Here is a 15011-nt window from a genome sequence, read left to right on the forward strand (position 1 = left end):
GTATTCAAATTTCAAACGGTCTCCTAATCTCCTCCTCGCTTAAAACAATTCTACTGACCCAACCAGAAACAGAAACAATCGAGCCGGCCATGAAAGCATACAGTGCATCAACATCACAATCCTCTGTGAAATCAAGCGCCACCAACCCGAACACCACGGCCATGGAAGAGAGAGATAGCTGTTACTTCCCTGGTTGCAGAAAAGATGCCAATTGCAACTGTGATATTTGCTTGGCTAGCATCAATGCTACCCTTGACCTCATGCCAGTCACCATTCAAAAGTCCTCTCTCACCAAGCTTTCTACTTCACGCGCCAACGTGGAATGTACTCCCCCGTCTTTTGATACTTCAATTATCTCCACACCGAGATCAATTTCTCGTCCTAAAATGGATTCTCCAGCACTCAAATCAACAGCAAGATTGACCTTGAATCAAAAGAAAGTAAAGAAGAAAAAAGAAAGGTCTTTTGGTTCTTGCGGTGTTCTTTTTTGGCTGGTTTTGGGATCAAGCTTGCTTTTTAGAGTAGAAACTGGGTTTTCTTGGGGGGTTTACAGGGTTTTAAGGCCTGTGTTTTCATCTGATATGGTTAGGAGTATTGGTGAGAGATCTTGGGCTGTACAAGACTTGAACCGGAGGCTGAGGTTCTTGCAGAGTGAATTAAAAGGTTTTGTTGCAAATGGGAAGGTTTCAAATTGCAGCTTTATGGATTCAATATGGGAAATCAATCAGGTTTCATATGCCTAAATTCTTGAATAATTAAGTATAGCTCAAAGATTTGCTAGGTATTTTTCAATGCAATAATCTAATGAATAAACATGAACTGCAGGATGGGCTGCTTTTGAATTCACGGTGTGTCTTGTACAAGTCCGCAATGGAAGAGGTGAGCATATGGGGCTGGCCTTTGCAAACTGCAGGATTGCTCAAAACAGAATTTTCTTCGCGTTCATTTACAGTGTTGTCAGGCAGAGTTACAGAGGTAAACCCAAAATTTCGTAGCATATGTATGTTCTCTTATTAGTAGCAGTGTATTTCACCTATATCAGAAGATGCTTTACCTTTCTTAATCAAATTCATGATTTTTTTTTTTTTTTTTTTTTCTGGAATCTTGTCCATTTCTCTTTAAAAGTGGTCTGACGGTAGGATTGGGTACTCAATTCGAAAAGCCAACACTTCATGGGTTCACAGGAATTGGGCTGCCTCTGTTGTCCAATTAGATCCCAACACATGGATTCTGGAGTATGAGCGTAGCTTGATATTGAATAGCTCAACACTGTTTTCAGCAGTAGCAGAGATCTTCAAATACAGGATGTCAAGAGCTATGAAAAGTATGAATCCAGTATTCTGGTTGTTCTCTGATTTTGAGCAACAATACAGAGTCTTTACAGCAAAAGACCGTGTCAACATCATCCCAACTTAGTGGATATATAGTTAAAAGACGCAGCACCATAACTACCTCCAGCACTGTTCCAGTTCTCATTGCTTGTGAGAAGGGTTGCAGAAGAAACCTATGGATATCAAGGACCCGTTTTCTTCTTTCAAGATCCTTGCCATGTTTTGGCTTGAAATCATCGTTTCATTGTCTTGGTGCATAGTTCTATTTGGATACTCTAAGATGACAAAAGTCTCAATTTCTAAAATTCTTAATTTAAATTGTACATGATGATGAACTGATACAATATGACAACATAACCCGTGTTTGTACTTTTGCTGGAACGGTTATCTTTAATTGATGTTGGATTTCACATATATTGTAATGGTGAAGCTTGGGGGGCATTGGATGAAGTCCCGAGGTTGAGGATGCCCTTTGTCATACTCCCACCACACCACCGCCTCTCTCCTTAGGAAAGTATACAAGCATTGGATGAAGTCCCGAGGTTGAGGGTGTCCTTTTTCATACTCCCACCACACCACCGCCTCTCTCCTAAGGAGCATACAAGCATTGGATGAAGTCCCGAGTTTGACGGTGTCCTTTTTCATATTCCCACCACACCACCGCCTCTCTCCTAAGGAGTATGCATTTCATGATTGCTGATTGTTTACTGAAACTTTGACTGTTAAGTTACAGATTGGTGAAGAAAATCACCAATAGTCATTACAAGAGCACACGCCAGCTTTGTAATGGTGAAACCGAGTCCTGTCTCTAACAATAATCTCCATCCCATAAACCTTCGAGACCAACTTAATAAAGGTATGGCAATCTTCACAAACTCTCAGATTCTTAACTATTCGGATGCAGGACCCTTTTCCCTCACCCATCAGCCCATAACAAAGGGCCAATTTCTCACTGTGCCATAAAACTACTTCTTTCTTTCCTTCCTCTTCTACATCAACCAAAACACTACTAGTATTAGGAGTATAGCCAACTAGCTTCAACTCCTTAACCACCTCATCTAGCTTCTCATAGATTTTATCTGCTTGCTTATGCTTCTTATCTGCCATTACAAACTCGTATACTTGATTGTTCAATTCTATCCGACTACATCCACGTTCTTTAGATATTCCTCTTTGTTTCATTAAGTTCCTTAGCTCCCCTACATCTTGCCACCTTCTGTCTTTAGCATAAATGTTAGATAATTGCACAAGGGCTCCATCATGGTCTGGCTCCAGCTCAAGGACCTGCTTGGCAGCAAATTCTCCAAGCTCATTCTCTCCATGAATCTGGCAAGCAGCCATTAGGGATCCCCAAATGACAACATTAGGTGCCAAGGGCATGGTCTCCACAAGTTCTAGAGCATCTCTCAGTAGGTTAGCTCGACCAAATAGATCTACCATGCAACCATAGTGCTCGTGTTTGGGTGTGATGTTGTGTTCATTTGTCATTGAGGCAAAGGTTCTCCTGCCCTCCTCAACTAGCCCTGCATGACTACAAGCATAAAGCACACCAACAAATGTAACCCCATTTGGCTTGATGTTTTCATCTTTCATTTGATAGAAGAATTTTAGTGCATTACTGGCATCCCCGTGGATAGCAAAAGCATTAATCATACTTGTCCAAGATATCACATTTCTGCTTTGCATCTTCTCAAAAACTCCTCTCGCTGCTCCCAAATTTCCACATTTGGCATACATATCAATAAGGGCATTGTTGACAGGCAAAGCTCCTCCAAGCCCATTCTTGTCAACATACATATGAATCCATTTAGCTCGATCTAGAACACCAAGACGAGCACAAGCTGAGATTACACTTAGTATAGTAACTTGATCAGGTTTGATTCCGAAAACTTGCATTTCACTAAATAAATTAAGAGCTTCCTGAGGCTTATCACTCTCAGCGTAACCAGAGATCATTGCGCTCCAGCAAACCAAGTCCTTTTCTTCCATTTGGTCAAAGATCAAGCGAGCATCTTCAACTCTCCCAACTCTCGAATACCCGGAAATCATGGCTGTTAAAACAACTAAGTTCCTAGATGAGATCTTAGTAAACAATTTTTGAGCCATTTCCATACAGCCACAGCTTGCATACATGGTAAGAAGTGCACTCTGTAAGTAAGTATCAAGCACAAAATTATTTTCAATAATGAAATCATGTATAGCTTCTCCATAACTTAAATTTCGGGCTCGACCACAAGCCGATATTATGGTTGTCAGAACCATTTCATCTGGCTTCAAATTGGAACTCCTCATCTCTTCAAAAAGCTGCAGCACATCATCATAAAGTCCACTCTGATGATACCTGTTAATAAATTAACATCAATAAAAAGAAATATCTAATTCAACAACCAAAGAATTAAACTTCAATCCGTACCCATCAATCATAATACTCCAGGCAACAACATCCCTATAAGACATTTTATCAAACACCAATCGTGCTTCCGAAATCCGGTCACAAGAAGCGTACATACCCACCAGGCCCGTTTGAACAAACGGGTCTTTGTCAAAACCCAATTTAGTCGCAACCCCATGAATCTCCTTCCCTTCATTTAACCCAGAAGCTCTGGAAGCTGCTTTTAGCAATGGAGGAAAGCTAAACCTGTCAATACCAAGCAAGCCTTCCTTCAACCTTATTTTCTCATATGCTAAAAGAGCAGTTTCAGGCTTGGCGCTGCGAGATAAAGAGCGGAAGAGTTTGTTGGAAAGAGGAGTGTGGCATTTGGGGAGGTGTGTGAAGACGGAGAGGGCGTAGTCGAGGGAAGAAGAGGAGAGAAGGAGTTCGAGGAGGAGTGAAGGAGGGAGGTTGGAGCGGAGGACTTGGGCGTGGATTTGTTTGAGGTGGGGGAGGGAGGTGGGGGTGGAGGTGGAGGAGAGAGCTGCATGTAGGGCGATGGAAGTGAGTGGGACAGGTATTGTGGGCAGTGTGGTCACGGTGGACATTTTGTTTCGGATGGGGAGGAATGGGGTGGGGACTGGGGAGTATAAATTTCATATCTATTTCGTTTGGGCCTATGGATGTAAATAATATTTGGGCTAATTCTTGTAACTGTGGGGCCAGGCCTGATGGTTTTCTCAGACCTCTTCAACTTTAAAGATCTTACCAGTGTCAGCATTCGCAATTTCAAGCCTTGCGAAGAGCGTTGGCATTTTATGCGGGCAATTAAATTAAAAAGAAGAAAAAAATTGAAGGAAGAACTAAAGAGGGAATGGGTGAAGCGTTATTTGATCTTGAACAAGTCCTCAGGTCCCAAAAGGTATGTAAATTTCTCTCTTTCTCTTCTAAGCCTCTTTTATCTCTCCAATACAAATGTTTTTCTTTTTTTCCCTTTCTTTGATTTTTGTTCAGTCGGTAATGAATTTGAAGCTTATAGTTTTTGCTCTTTTCGTAATGGTGAGACGTCTTGATTTTATTTTTCTTAGACCTAGATTTGACTAGCATTCCATTTTAGGCTTTCGACGTATGTAGTATTGCTCGCCTCTTTTTTTAAGGTGAAAACAAATGGTGGCCTTTTCGGATGAGAGTAGAACCTATTTTTACGCTTTTATGGACTAAATCAATAGTGGGTTTTTTTTTCTAATTGTTTTTTTTTTGGTCAATTCTATAGGAGACGTTGACGCATCAAGAAATGAACATACTTCAATCTTGCAAATCGAAGGCTGTTAGGCAATTTACATTCGGTGTTCTTACCGGTGCCACTGTTGCCTGGGCAGGTGTGTATTTTTATTCTTTTTTATGCATATAGATATGCTCAATCAGCACGTCATTGGGGTCAAGACGGAACATCATGCTTGTCTGTTCTTCTTCTGCTGCTTTTCATTTTCCTGCTGTTAAGTTTGTTCTTTTACTCAGTAATCTGAAATCATTGCTGCCGACAGAATCATTTGTCTACTAGTACTGCGTATTTGATTATTTGTAGCATTCTGACAGCAACATGGAAGCTAAGTTGGTTTGCTCGAGCCAACATTTCAGGAGGTAATGCGGACTAACACCTTAATATTGCTGATTTACATGACCACTCCTTCATCTGTGTAGACAAAAATATGTAAGTTTTACCTTATTTGCAGGAGCTGCAATTTTTTTTGGATTCTGGAGATTTGGTAAGTCCTTAGATTCCGGTGTTGATCATATTCTTGCTATGGATGGAAGTCGGATGCAGAAGGAGTTGGCAAACATGTAGGTTCACCTTACCTTGCTTGTTTGTGGTGAACTTCTCAGTTTTTCTACAATGAGTTAGAATATATTGATGTTTTATTATTTGAACGAATTGGCATGTTGTCAAGCCAAAATTGGCTTTCAACGTTCTTTATTAGTTGCATAGTATTTTGGTTTATGTGTCCGGTGATCTAGCACATTCTGATTGTTCTGCAACATACAAGATTGAGATTGATACTAAATCAACTAAAGAGTAAAATCTGTCATTGACTGAATAGAACTTTGCTCATATGGGTGTGCTGAATTTAAACTGTACTAAAAACCTGACAAGTTAACATTGTTAAATAACTCTTTAGCATTAGCGTGTCCAAGATTCTAGCTTTGGCAGCCACTTCTACTGGTACAATTGCTGAGGTGCTTTTGGCCCATTAGGCTAGAACTATATGCTGTTATTTTTTCCTAACAGTTTTACGAGTTAACAAGCTTGGCCTGGCCTTTATGGCTGTCTGAATCTCTACTAAAATTCCTAAGATAAGTATCTGTCACATAAATAGTAGTTCCCCAGACCATGTTGGATCTCTTATCAAATGCTGAGTACTGTCTTTTGTTGTGTAATCAATGTCTCAAATGGTTATCGTTCTCTGTCAAACTTGTCCTGTATATTTCTGATTTTTTCCGTTATATTCCATTTTCCCATCATCTGTTTTCAATTGCTTGAGGAAGCATTATTTATTGATTCGCGATGAATAATGTTTCTATTTACAGAATGGTGAATAAATATCGAGATGATCCTTGGACAATGCAACATTTGAATAGGCGTTTCTATTCAGAGAAAGTTTTTGATGACTCAAACTTGCATAGGCCAATAATAAGCCTTCAATATCGAAATTCATTTGGTGATAATGTTGCTTATGGTCAAAGGACACATGACAGTGATTCTCACGATGACTCCCACAGTGACTCTGATATCAAAAGGGATGATGTGGAGTCCAAGAAAGTTCCTGTAAGTGCACTGACCAAATATTCCTATTTGAACATAGGCATGACTACTTTACTGGTGTTTGCATTCATAATAAAGTCAGTAATGAACATGCAAATAATGGATTTAATTACAGACAAAGACACCCCTAATGTTGCAGCTACGAATTTCATGAATGGACATCCATCTTTTTTATTTTGCTCCTTACATGCAATTTTAATGGTCCTTGGACACTTGTTTTTCATATATTTAATATAGCAGACAGTTCAGCTAAATGTGTAAAGATTACAAAGTTTTTAAAAGCAAAATTCATATATAAAACAATTTTTTTTTTCATTTATGAACTGATTTAACGAAACCTTACTTATTTGGAATTCATTAGGGAATTTATTTTTATTCTTTTCCATCAATATACTGAAGACAGAAACATCTAGAAGTAGAAAATCCGCATCATGTGGGAATAATTCATTTCCATTGGATATCTGATGAATCATTTAGATGCTTCTTATTTCACATTACATGTCTGTTAATGCTATGGGTAGAGTAACTCATAGTTGGCATGGTTTTCTTGGGCAAACAAAAATTTAGGCTATTGGTTAGGCTTCTACATACTGTTACAGAAACTGTAGTGTGAGGATAAGTGCATGTATACACATCCACCAGGCAAGAATTGGCATTTATGCAAAATCTCAGAACCATAGTTTTCAATACAGAGCCATTCAGGGTTTTGCTCGACTTGGAATGAGTAGATGCGCTCCCATGGAAAAGGAGGTAACCTTCTCCCTAGGTTGGACTGATTGTCAGCAGCATCGAACCAAAAATACCAGATTTTCTACTCCTTCCATGAGTCAATACATTCTGTAGTTGGTCCATTGTATACTGTAGTGAACTTGCCTGCTGGATATGGTATGATTTAGAGCAAATTAAGGCTTGAAAATGAAATGCATTTCCAGGGATGTGGTGCCAATTGTGGGATGCATTAGTTACTTGCCATGGTTTAGAAAGTTTTCCCCAGGTAGTTTTGCGATGGAAGGACAGTTGCAATTGAAATTCCTATGAACAAGCAACTGCATCTATTACAGGCTATTGAATTCAACACCTAGCATTATCTTGATGTGGGGTAGCAATATCTTAGAGCATTTTTTAATAGGCGCTAAATCCTTTGATGATGAATCTGCCCTCAAAATTAGCAACCAGTGAAAAAATGCAACCTCTACACTGTATTCCACATCCTTGAAAGAGCAGGCTCTCTCTCTGGTTTTTTTAACAAATGGGAAAAATTAAGAAAAGGGTCTCTTAGTTATCACATTATTAAAATGGTCTATTCTACTTTAGCGTATATTAAATTCTTGCTTGAAATTGTAATGGTTTCTTAGTTATCACATTATTTAATCTAATCATTCTGTTTTAGATGAACCTCGGTGCCAAAGTAATGGAAGACCCTCTAGAGAGTATTTTTGGTTTCATGGCCCCTGTGGAGGAGATCCATCACCTTGATACCTCAGGCAAGCCTGCCAGAGTACTTAATCGTAGCCATAAAAGATCTCATCGTAGGCATCGGATGCGCTATCAAGAAGCTTCTTTGAATTCTGAACGTTTGCAGCCGCAGCAGATTTAAGGTTGGTGATAGAAGACTTTGAGGAAACCGGAGAGAATGCCTATTGAAGATTTGGAAGCCAAACCTTTGTTAATTAGTTATCACATGTGCCATACTGTTGAACTGGAATTGTCAGACAAGTTCTGTAAGCATTGTTCATTTTACTCCATGAGCAACTCTGGTGAGCTTAAATGTCTATGTGGTATGTTGCAATGAATACTCCATACTGGAGAGTAGATAGACATTAATAATCGCATATGCCTTTGCAGCACAGGTGTTGGAACTTTTCTGTGTTTGATCAGGTGCCAAAGCTATGAATTTACCTTGATGGGGCGTTATAATGGTCGAAGGAGAATGATGCATGATGCATTGTGCAGGTGGTGATAGTATCACATTGTTAAGGAGATCATATTGAAATGTTTATAATATAAGATAGCAACATAGCTACCTCAGGTGATGGCTAATTTTTGCGGTCGCTGACCTGAAACATGCTCTTGCCATTTCTTGCATCAATCCCTTTGTTTCTGGGTTGGATCAGATGTCGAAATATTGCGAACTTCAGAAACAGTAGACATGCACCCAGTGATATGACCTATTGTGCCTCAGCTCACATAATTGAAGAGTAGGTGGCATCAGTTTGAATCTACTCCCGTGAAAGGAAAAAGACTCTTAAACATGGTTACAAGACCAGCTTGGCCTACAACTCGAGTTTCAAGTTGGGCAGTTGATTCATGTGCCAACCTTCAAGTTTTGATTTTTAAAAAACCAGAAACAATGTTGTTTTTGTTATAAAAAGAACTACAGTTTTTTTCACTTGCTCAAATTATGATAGGTCTCGGGTTGATAGATCACCGGGTTGTCATGCTAAGCAGGCTGGTCGGGTCTTATAATTAGGCTATAATTGTCTGCCTGAAAGAAGAGGTTACTGTTGGTAGCTGTGTAATTATGGGAGCATTTGGGGACATCGGCGCAAATGCCACCGGCTGAGTATCAAAAAGCTAGAAACTTACAGGCTTACAGCCATCTTGGGACCTTCCGTGCAGACAGGTTTTAGCCAAACGAAAAATGATGGAGAGTTTTATAATCGTTAAAAATTAAAAAATATATTATTTTAATATATTTTTAAATAAAAATACTTTTAAAAAATAACCTTCGTTATAATTTTAATTACAACCATAAAGAAAGTATCATGTAACCTTCATTTTCTTGTGGGCATCAAATTCGCGATCCCTCTTTATCTTTTTTTAAAAGAAAAGCCACCACAAAATGAGTTCGAGATTCATAAGTAACCAATCATTCCAGTAGCTTTTGCAATCCACGATGGAATACATTAATATAGGCAAAAAACTAGTGACCTTTTGCCATATGGCCGCCCCCTGAGTTAGATATACGTGTTTGTCCATGAAATGTGTACGTCGCTGATTGTATGTGCCGTACATTATTAGGTATTCATGGAACAACGTAGAAGCCACGAGTTAATGAAATATTGTGACAATATCATTATTTATGAAGGAGGGAGATGCGTGTATGGCTTCGGTTTAAAAAGGGTGAGCAAGGAGATCATCTTCTTCTTTTCTGCTCGTTGATTAACTAACTGATATATCTCAAGTAATAAAATCATGAAAAACTGAGAATTAAAGAACTTGGCATGCTGTTTCCTTTTCTTCTGTAATAACTCGTTTCATGACTGCAGTTTACCTGTTCTCTAAACACGCGTGTATCTTCGCATGTCACCTTCCTTTTTACCGCGTCCTTGGTAGGAAATCCAGCACCAATCTCTCTCTCCTTTTTTTTTGGTTTCCTGGGCGCTCTTAAACCGCCAAGCAACCTTCGCCTTGTAAATGATTTAGATTTTTCTCGTCACAGTTAGATAAGATCGGAGCAATGACGTAGCATTAACATTATGTAATGCATGCAAGATAGATCTGATTGATAATTGTGGAAAAATTAAACAAATGTTTTCAAAACTATACATTCTTGTTAAAATGGTAATTTACTTGAAGACCAGGGGCAATAAGAAAATTCCATTCTCCTTTATCTGTTCAGGGATTCGTTCTTCTTCTCCACACGCTCCCTGCACACACAAGAAAAGAAAAGGAAAGGAAGATTGATTCGTTTCATAGACAAACGTTTTTTCTTATCGTCGCCTCCCTCCAAACATTTCCCATCCAAATCCATCCTACGAAAATTAATTCTCCCCTTTTAGCACTCAATCAATCTCTCTCTCTCTCTCTCACTCACTCACACATATGTTGCAAAAGGCATAATATAATCCCATTTCTTTCTTTTAGGCCTTAAGGTTTCCCTCTGCTTCTCTCCTCTCCTCTCCTATCAGATACCAAAAGAAAAAGACACCCACAAACTCCAACCATTCTCTCTCTCTCTCTCTCTTTCTTAATATATGATCAACATTTTCTCTCCTTTTCCACTCCACAACCCCAACAAGATTTTGATTCCTATCGAGAAAATCAAGAAATTCTTACTTTCTTTAACCCTTATAGCATCTTTTGTTTCATTATTTATTTATTCTACCCATTTCACCACCAACGCACCAACAAATCGAGAAACCATGAAGGTGCATCCATTACCCAAGAAGAGAAACAACATAACAATCCAATTCTACGATCATAGAGGAGACCCTTTAGTATCATCTTCTGGTGGGTCCCAACACAAGAAACTCAGGAGGCTACCCCACATATTCAGCCGGGTCTTGGAACTCCCCTTCCGGTCAGATGCTGACGTGTCGGTTGAGGAAAATCCTGATTGCTTTCGATTTGTTGCTGAAACAGATAATAACATCGGTGAAGTGAGGGCCCACACCGTTGAAATCTATCCTGGAGTAACTAAAATTGTGATTAGGCCAAATGGGTATCTAGATATATCTCCACTTGATGATTTGGAGTTGGATATGTGGAGGTTCCGGTTGCCGGAAACCACCAGGCCGGAGCTTGCGAGTGCGGTTCTGGCTGACGGAGAGTTGATTGTGACGGTTCCGAAAGGAGAGGTAGTGGAGGAGGAAGGGAATGGTAATAATAACAATGGCGAGTTTAGAGGAGGTATGGGAAATAATAGTAGTAATAATAATAATGCTAGGCTTGTGCTTGTACAGTGATATGATAATGATAAAATCTACTGCTTTCTAGCTGCCTGCTTTTTTGTTATTTAAATGAATTATGTTATGGAACTTGGTTTTTTCCTTCCAAGGTTGGTGGTTGGAACCAGGATTTGTATGCTTACTTTTGTTATTGATGATCAATGAATCAATCAAGGTTTCTCTATTTTCTTGTTTGTGTGTGTGGATAACGAGTATGGTAGCAGTAGCATTGAATATGGAAGTTTGATACTATTGTTAGTTCATTATGTTTTGGCATGCTCAGGTACCAGATGGTTTTTCATTTTGATTTTAGTGTTAGTGTTAACATGAACTTTTGTTGATTGTTTGGTTTTTTAGCATTGTAAACTCCAGGTTTTTTGTTATGTACTCTTATGTCTTGTGTGGTTGCAGAGCAACGGAAATGGATGTTATGTGTTGTCTTCTTTCTTTCTTTCTTTCTTTTTGATAGTTCAGGTTCGAATTGTGTAATCTTTTGGTCTTCTTAACCTCCATATTCTTCTCCCACAGCTTCTGGAAGCTAGTTTCTTAAGGTGGTTGGGACTGGGATTTGTCTGCTTACCGTTGTCATTGATGATTAATAAAATAGTCGAGGTTTCTCTCTCCTTTTCTCTCTGTTTTTTTTTTCCTTGTGTGCATAATGAGTGTGGTAGTAGTAGCATTGAATTTTTAAAGTTTGAGACCTTGTTAGTTTATTATGTTTTGGCATGTTCAGGTACTAGATGGTTTTTCATTTTGATTCAGTGTTGATATTATATGATCGCGGGGAATGGTGCATACACATAGCCGACCTCAACTGGTTTGCGATTGAGGCGTGATTGTTGTTGTTAGTATTAGTGAGAGCTTTGGTTGGGTGTTTGGACTTGGTTTTAAGCATTGTAGCTTCAGTGTCAAATGTGGTTTTAGACAACAAGAGGAGCAGGCAAGAATGCCATGAATGGTACATGTGAAATGGCTTTTTGTTTATGTTAGATTAAGAATTGAATTGAGTATTTCTTTTGGTATTCTTGGCCTCCATGTTCATATAAGATTTTATACCTGTGTTCATGTCTTATAGCCCCTGCTTTGTGATCAGAAGATAGCCCCTTCCATATATGTATTCCTTCCAATTTCTCATATCATTCTCGTTGATTAGCTGGATACAATTCCCAGGCAATGTTTCTTTGATTGGTCTATAAGTCCTAGCACCAATGATGTTAAACATGCTTACAATTTTCTTTTCTTTTTTTGGTCATTGTAAATTAGAAGCATGATTCCATGCTTCACTGAAAACTGCTTCCATCGATCCTGGATGGTTGAGATTTGGGAATAAATGCTCTTCTCATCCACGTAGAGCCGCCTACGCTTGGACCCGGTTCCATTTGTCTTGCAGTTTAGCACTTTTGTATGCTTGCTGCTGTTAGAATTTCAAGTTTCGTAAAGGAATGCTAAATTATGTTGTCTTTCGAGACCTTTTAGTCCACTTCTTTTTTCTGCGTGACAAATCTTTTTTCTCTAACAGTTCTTTTTTTATTCTCTGCATAACTTTTAAGAGTGATGACCACATTTCTCGCACACTATATTCCTGGTTGACAAGGCAATCCACGTTGTAGGATATCTTTATTTGGCTGTTCTAGTGTAAGACTTTCCTATTAGATCAAATGCACTTCCATAGCTTTACACTTCATCATGGTCTTCTTTTAACATTTTTTTAGAGTTGAGCCATAATTACCTTGTTAGACCAAATTAAGTGATGGATTTGGATTTATTATATGACATTCTAAAGCTAACCTTTTCTTTTCGCAAAATGAAGTCTGCCAACTTGGCCTTCCACTGTAAGGATGTGTCAAACTCTAAGAAATCAACTACACTTGTATGAGCAGCAACAAAAACTTGATTTACCATGCATCCTTGTAGAATTTGCCCAGTTAATTTGGCTTAATCTGGCACTTGTTGCTGCACAGCCTTCTCGCTTTAAAACACAAAGAAATGGAGGAGGCTGTGCAGCAATAAGTGCCAGATAATGACCTTCTGGTTGCCTCGCATACCTAAGCAACAATTGGCGCCACTCATGGTGCTCTCCCTCTCTCTCCCCTTTATTATTAGTACACACGCTCATGATGCCCTTTGCTAGAGGATAACGCTGTGTCCCTTTCATTGTTTGTTTGTGCAGTAGATGCATATGCTTCATTTGCACAGTTAGTCATTAGCGGAAATGCAAGCTACATACCTTGCGCCTGGCCCTAGCATACACGATCTTATGTTTGACAATATGACCGAAGAAATGATTGCGTTCTTGAAGGCTAGGTTGGGTGGATCACAATAATTGCACCCACCTCCCCGCGTATATCATTGACTCGTCTTGGCGATTATGGCTCTTGAATTTTTTCTGCATCTTTTCGAAAAGTCGAACATTATGATCGGTTCTTGTAATGTCAATAATTTGTTGAAATGTAAGCTGAAACGTTTATTATTTGCGTTGTATGGTCATCATTGAGAATTCTGGTCACGCAATAGGAAACCAGGAAAGTGCCTGTGAGATATGCCCACGAGCTTCTCCTCCTTAGTCGCCGTATACAAGCCACGGCACAGCTTCGAGCGATCGCTATCAGTATCAGATACCCGACCCTTCATAGCAACTCTTTTCAACCGAAACCAAGTGGTTGTAGTATTCTATCTCAACGGAGGTTATAAATTATAATGGCTTGAGCAATTGTAATTCGAGACGACCACTCGGTGCACCCCTCATTACAGGGACATGCCTATCTAGTTTGAATATTATAGACGCCTTCATGTATAATTTAAAACAGTTAATTCAATTTCACAGAAATTTAGAACGTTGCAGTGTATTGATTTGACCCTAAAAAGATTTTGCAGTAAATCATTAATTAAAAAAAATGTATATTTTTTAAAGACAGATAGTTTTAGATGGATAGATATATCGTTCCCAGAAATTACACGGGTTAAAAAACATGGCGTTCTCCAAAACCAAGAAAAATATTGTTAAAGACCTAATCATATACATTTGCATTACGAGGTGACCCGATTTTGATTAAATAAATTAATTATGAGAATATTTTATATCATAACATACATAGCTTGTGTGTTCTGCTAATTAACGTAGTTTTTTATTTGATGATTTGTAATAATCAATGTAGTTAATTTTATCTATGTTGTTTTTACTCTGTGCGTGTGTGGGTGTAAAATGATAGAAGTGAGCTTTCAAACAATACAGGGGACCTTAAAATTGATTGAATTAGATTATCTCCGGTTTCTCTCTCCTTTGCTCTTCATAATTGTAGATCGATCACGTTATTTATAACTCATTTAAGATACTAATAAACACTAATAGATAATGCTATCATTTTACATATAAAGATAATCGGATAGATAGATTTCTAGTTACTTACCTATTTCGTTTTCTACAGTTTACTACACAATCATGCTGTGATTCATTAAAGACAAGATTTGACCCTGGAATAGAAGGAGTTGGTTCGGTAAAGAATCTATATTGAAATGCGAGGATTTTGCGTAGAACTAAAGGGTAACCTAAGAGATATCTTTCGATCATTAACAAGCTAGTTAGTTAAAACCTAAGATTTCATTAGACTACTTGCAACATACGATCTGGTAATCTAGGAATTCGCGACAGACTGTCTCTGTAATAAATAAAAATATAAATAAATAAAATATGATCCATAATATTTTCTTTTGAAATTTCTTGTACTTATATTTATTTAAAAATAAATTCAAAAAATAACTAATAAAATATCTCTAATTATACTCTGAATACCATAAAATTTTTCTTAAATGCACTGATG

The 15011-nt window shown here is 38.4% G+C and overlaps 4 protein-coding genes across 10 annotated transcripts; 3 read left to right on the plus strand and 1 right to left on the minus strand.

Annotated features, from left to right (window-relative positions):
* LOC7474200 (uncharacterized) lies at positions 1 to 1705 on the plus strand. Its single transcript, XM_002314655.4, has 3 exons — positions 1 to 728; positions 826 to 975; positions 1126 to 1705. The coding sequence occupies exons 1-3, from the start codon at positions 90 to 92 to the stop codon at positions 1414 to 1416; spliced, it is 1080 nt and encodes a 359-aa protein (XP_002314691.1). The 5' UTR covers positions 1 to 89; the 3' UTR covers positions 1417 to 1705.
* LOC7474201 (pentatricopeptide repeat-containing protein At4g14820) lies at positions 1613 to 4338 on the minus strand. Its single transcript, XM_002315728.4, has 2 exons — positions 3745 to 4338; positions 1613 to 3672 (listed from the first exon to the last, which is right to left on the minus strand). The coding sequence occupies exons 1-2, from the start codon at positions 4308 to 4310 to the stop codon at positions 2079 to 2081; spliced, it is 2160 nt and encodes a 719-aa protein (XP_002315764.3). The 5' UTR covers positions 4311 to 4338; the 3' UTR covers positions 1613 to 2078.
* Positions 4339 to 4458: 120 nt separating this feature from the next.
* LOC7498072 (uncharacterized) lies at positions 4459 to 8440 on the plus strand. 3 transcript variants are annotated; one of them, XR_002984445.2, is made up of 7 exons: positions 4459 to 4624; positions 4976 to 5081; positions 5299 to 5343; positions 5436 to 5544; positions 6289 to 6526; positions 7914 to 8280; positions 8369 to 8440. XR_002984445.2 is itself a non-coding variant. In XM_002314656.4 (6 exons), the coding sequence occupies exons 1-6, from the start codon at positions 4577 to 4579 to the stop codon at positions 8118 to 8120; spliced, it is 753 nt and encodes a 250-aa protein (XP_002314692.2). In that variant the 5' UTR covers positions 4459 to 4576; the 3' UTR covers positions 8121 to 8370. The 3 variants fall into 3 exon arrangements, 1 of the variants encoding a protein (XP_002314692.2); XR_002984446.2 differs by having other exon boundaries at positions 8374 to 8440; XM_002314656.4 differs by having other exon boundaries at positions 7914 to 8370.
* A 1628-nt stretch (positions 8441 to 10068) lies between these two features.
* Positions 10069 to 13663, plus strand: LOC7474202 (uncharacterized). 5 transcript variants are annotated; one of them, XR_002984517.2, is made up of 3 exons: positions 10079 to 11155; positions 11722 to 11805; positions 13364 to 13663. XR_002984517.2 is itself a non-coding variant. In XM_052456330.1 (2 exons), the coding sequence occupies exons 1-2, from the start codon at positions 10501 to 10503 to the stop codon at positions 13435 to 13437; spliced, it is 726 nt and encodes a 241-aa protein (XP_052312290.1). In that variant the 5' UTR covers positions 10069 to 10500; the 3' UTR covers positions 13438 to 13663. The 5 variants fall into 5 exon arrangements, 3 of the variants coding, with proteins under 3 accessions (XP_052312290.1, XP_002314693.4, XP_052312291.1); XR_008060310.1 differs by lacking the exon at positions 13364 to 13663 and adding an exon at positions 11927 to 12239; XM_052456330.1 differs by lacking the exon at positions 11722 to 11805 and having other exon boundaries at positions 10069 to 11155; positions 13367 to 13663.
* The last annotated feature ends 1348 nt before the right edge of the window (positions 13664 to 15011 follow it).

The sequence above is a fragment of the Populus trichocarpa genome, chromosome 10 (assembly GCF_000002775.5).
Source record: "Populus trichocarpa isolate Nisqually-1 chromosome 10, P.trichocarpa_v4.1, whole genome shotgun sequence".
Taxonomy (NCBI): Eukaryota; Viridiplantae; Streptophyta; class Magnoliopsida; order Malpighiales; family Salicaceae; genus Populus; species Populus trichocarpa.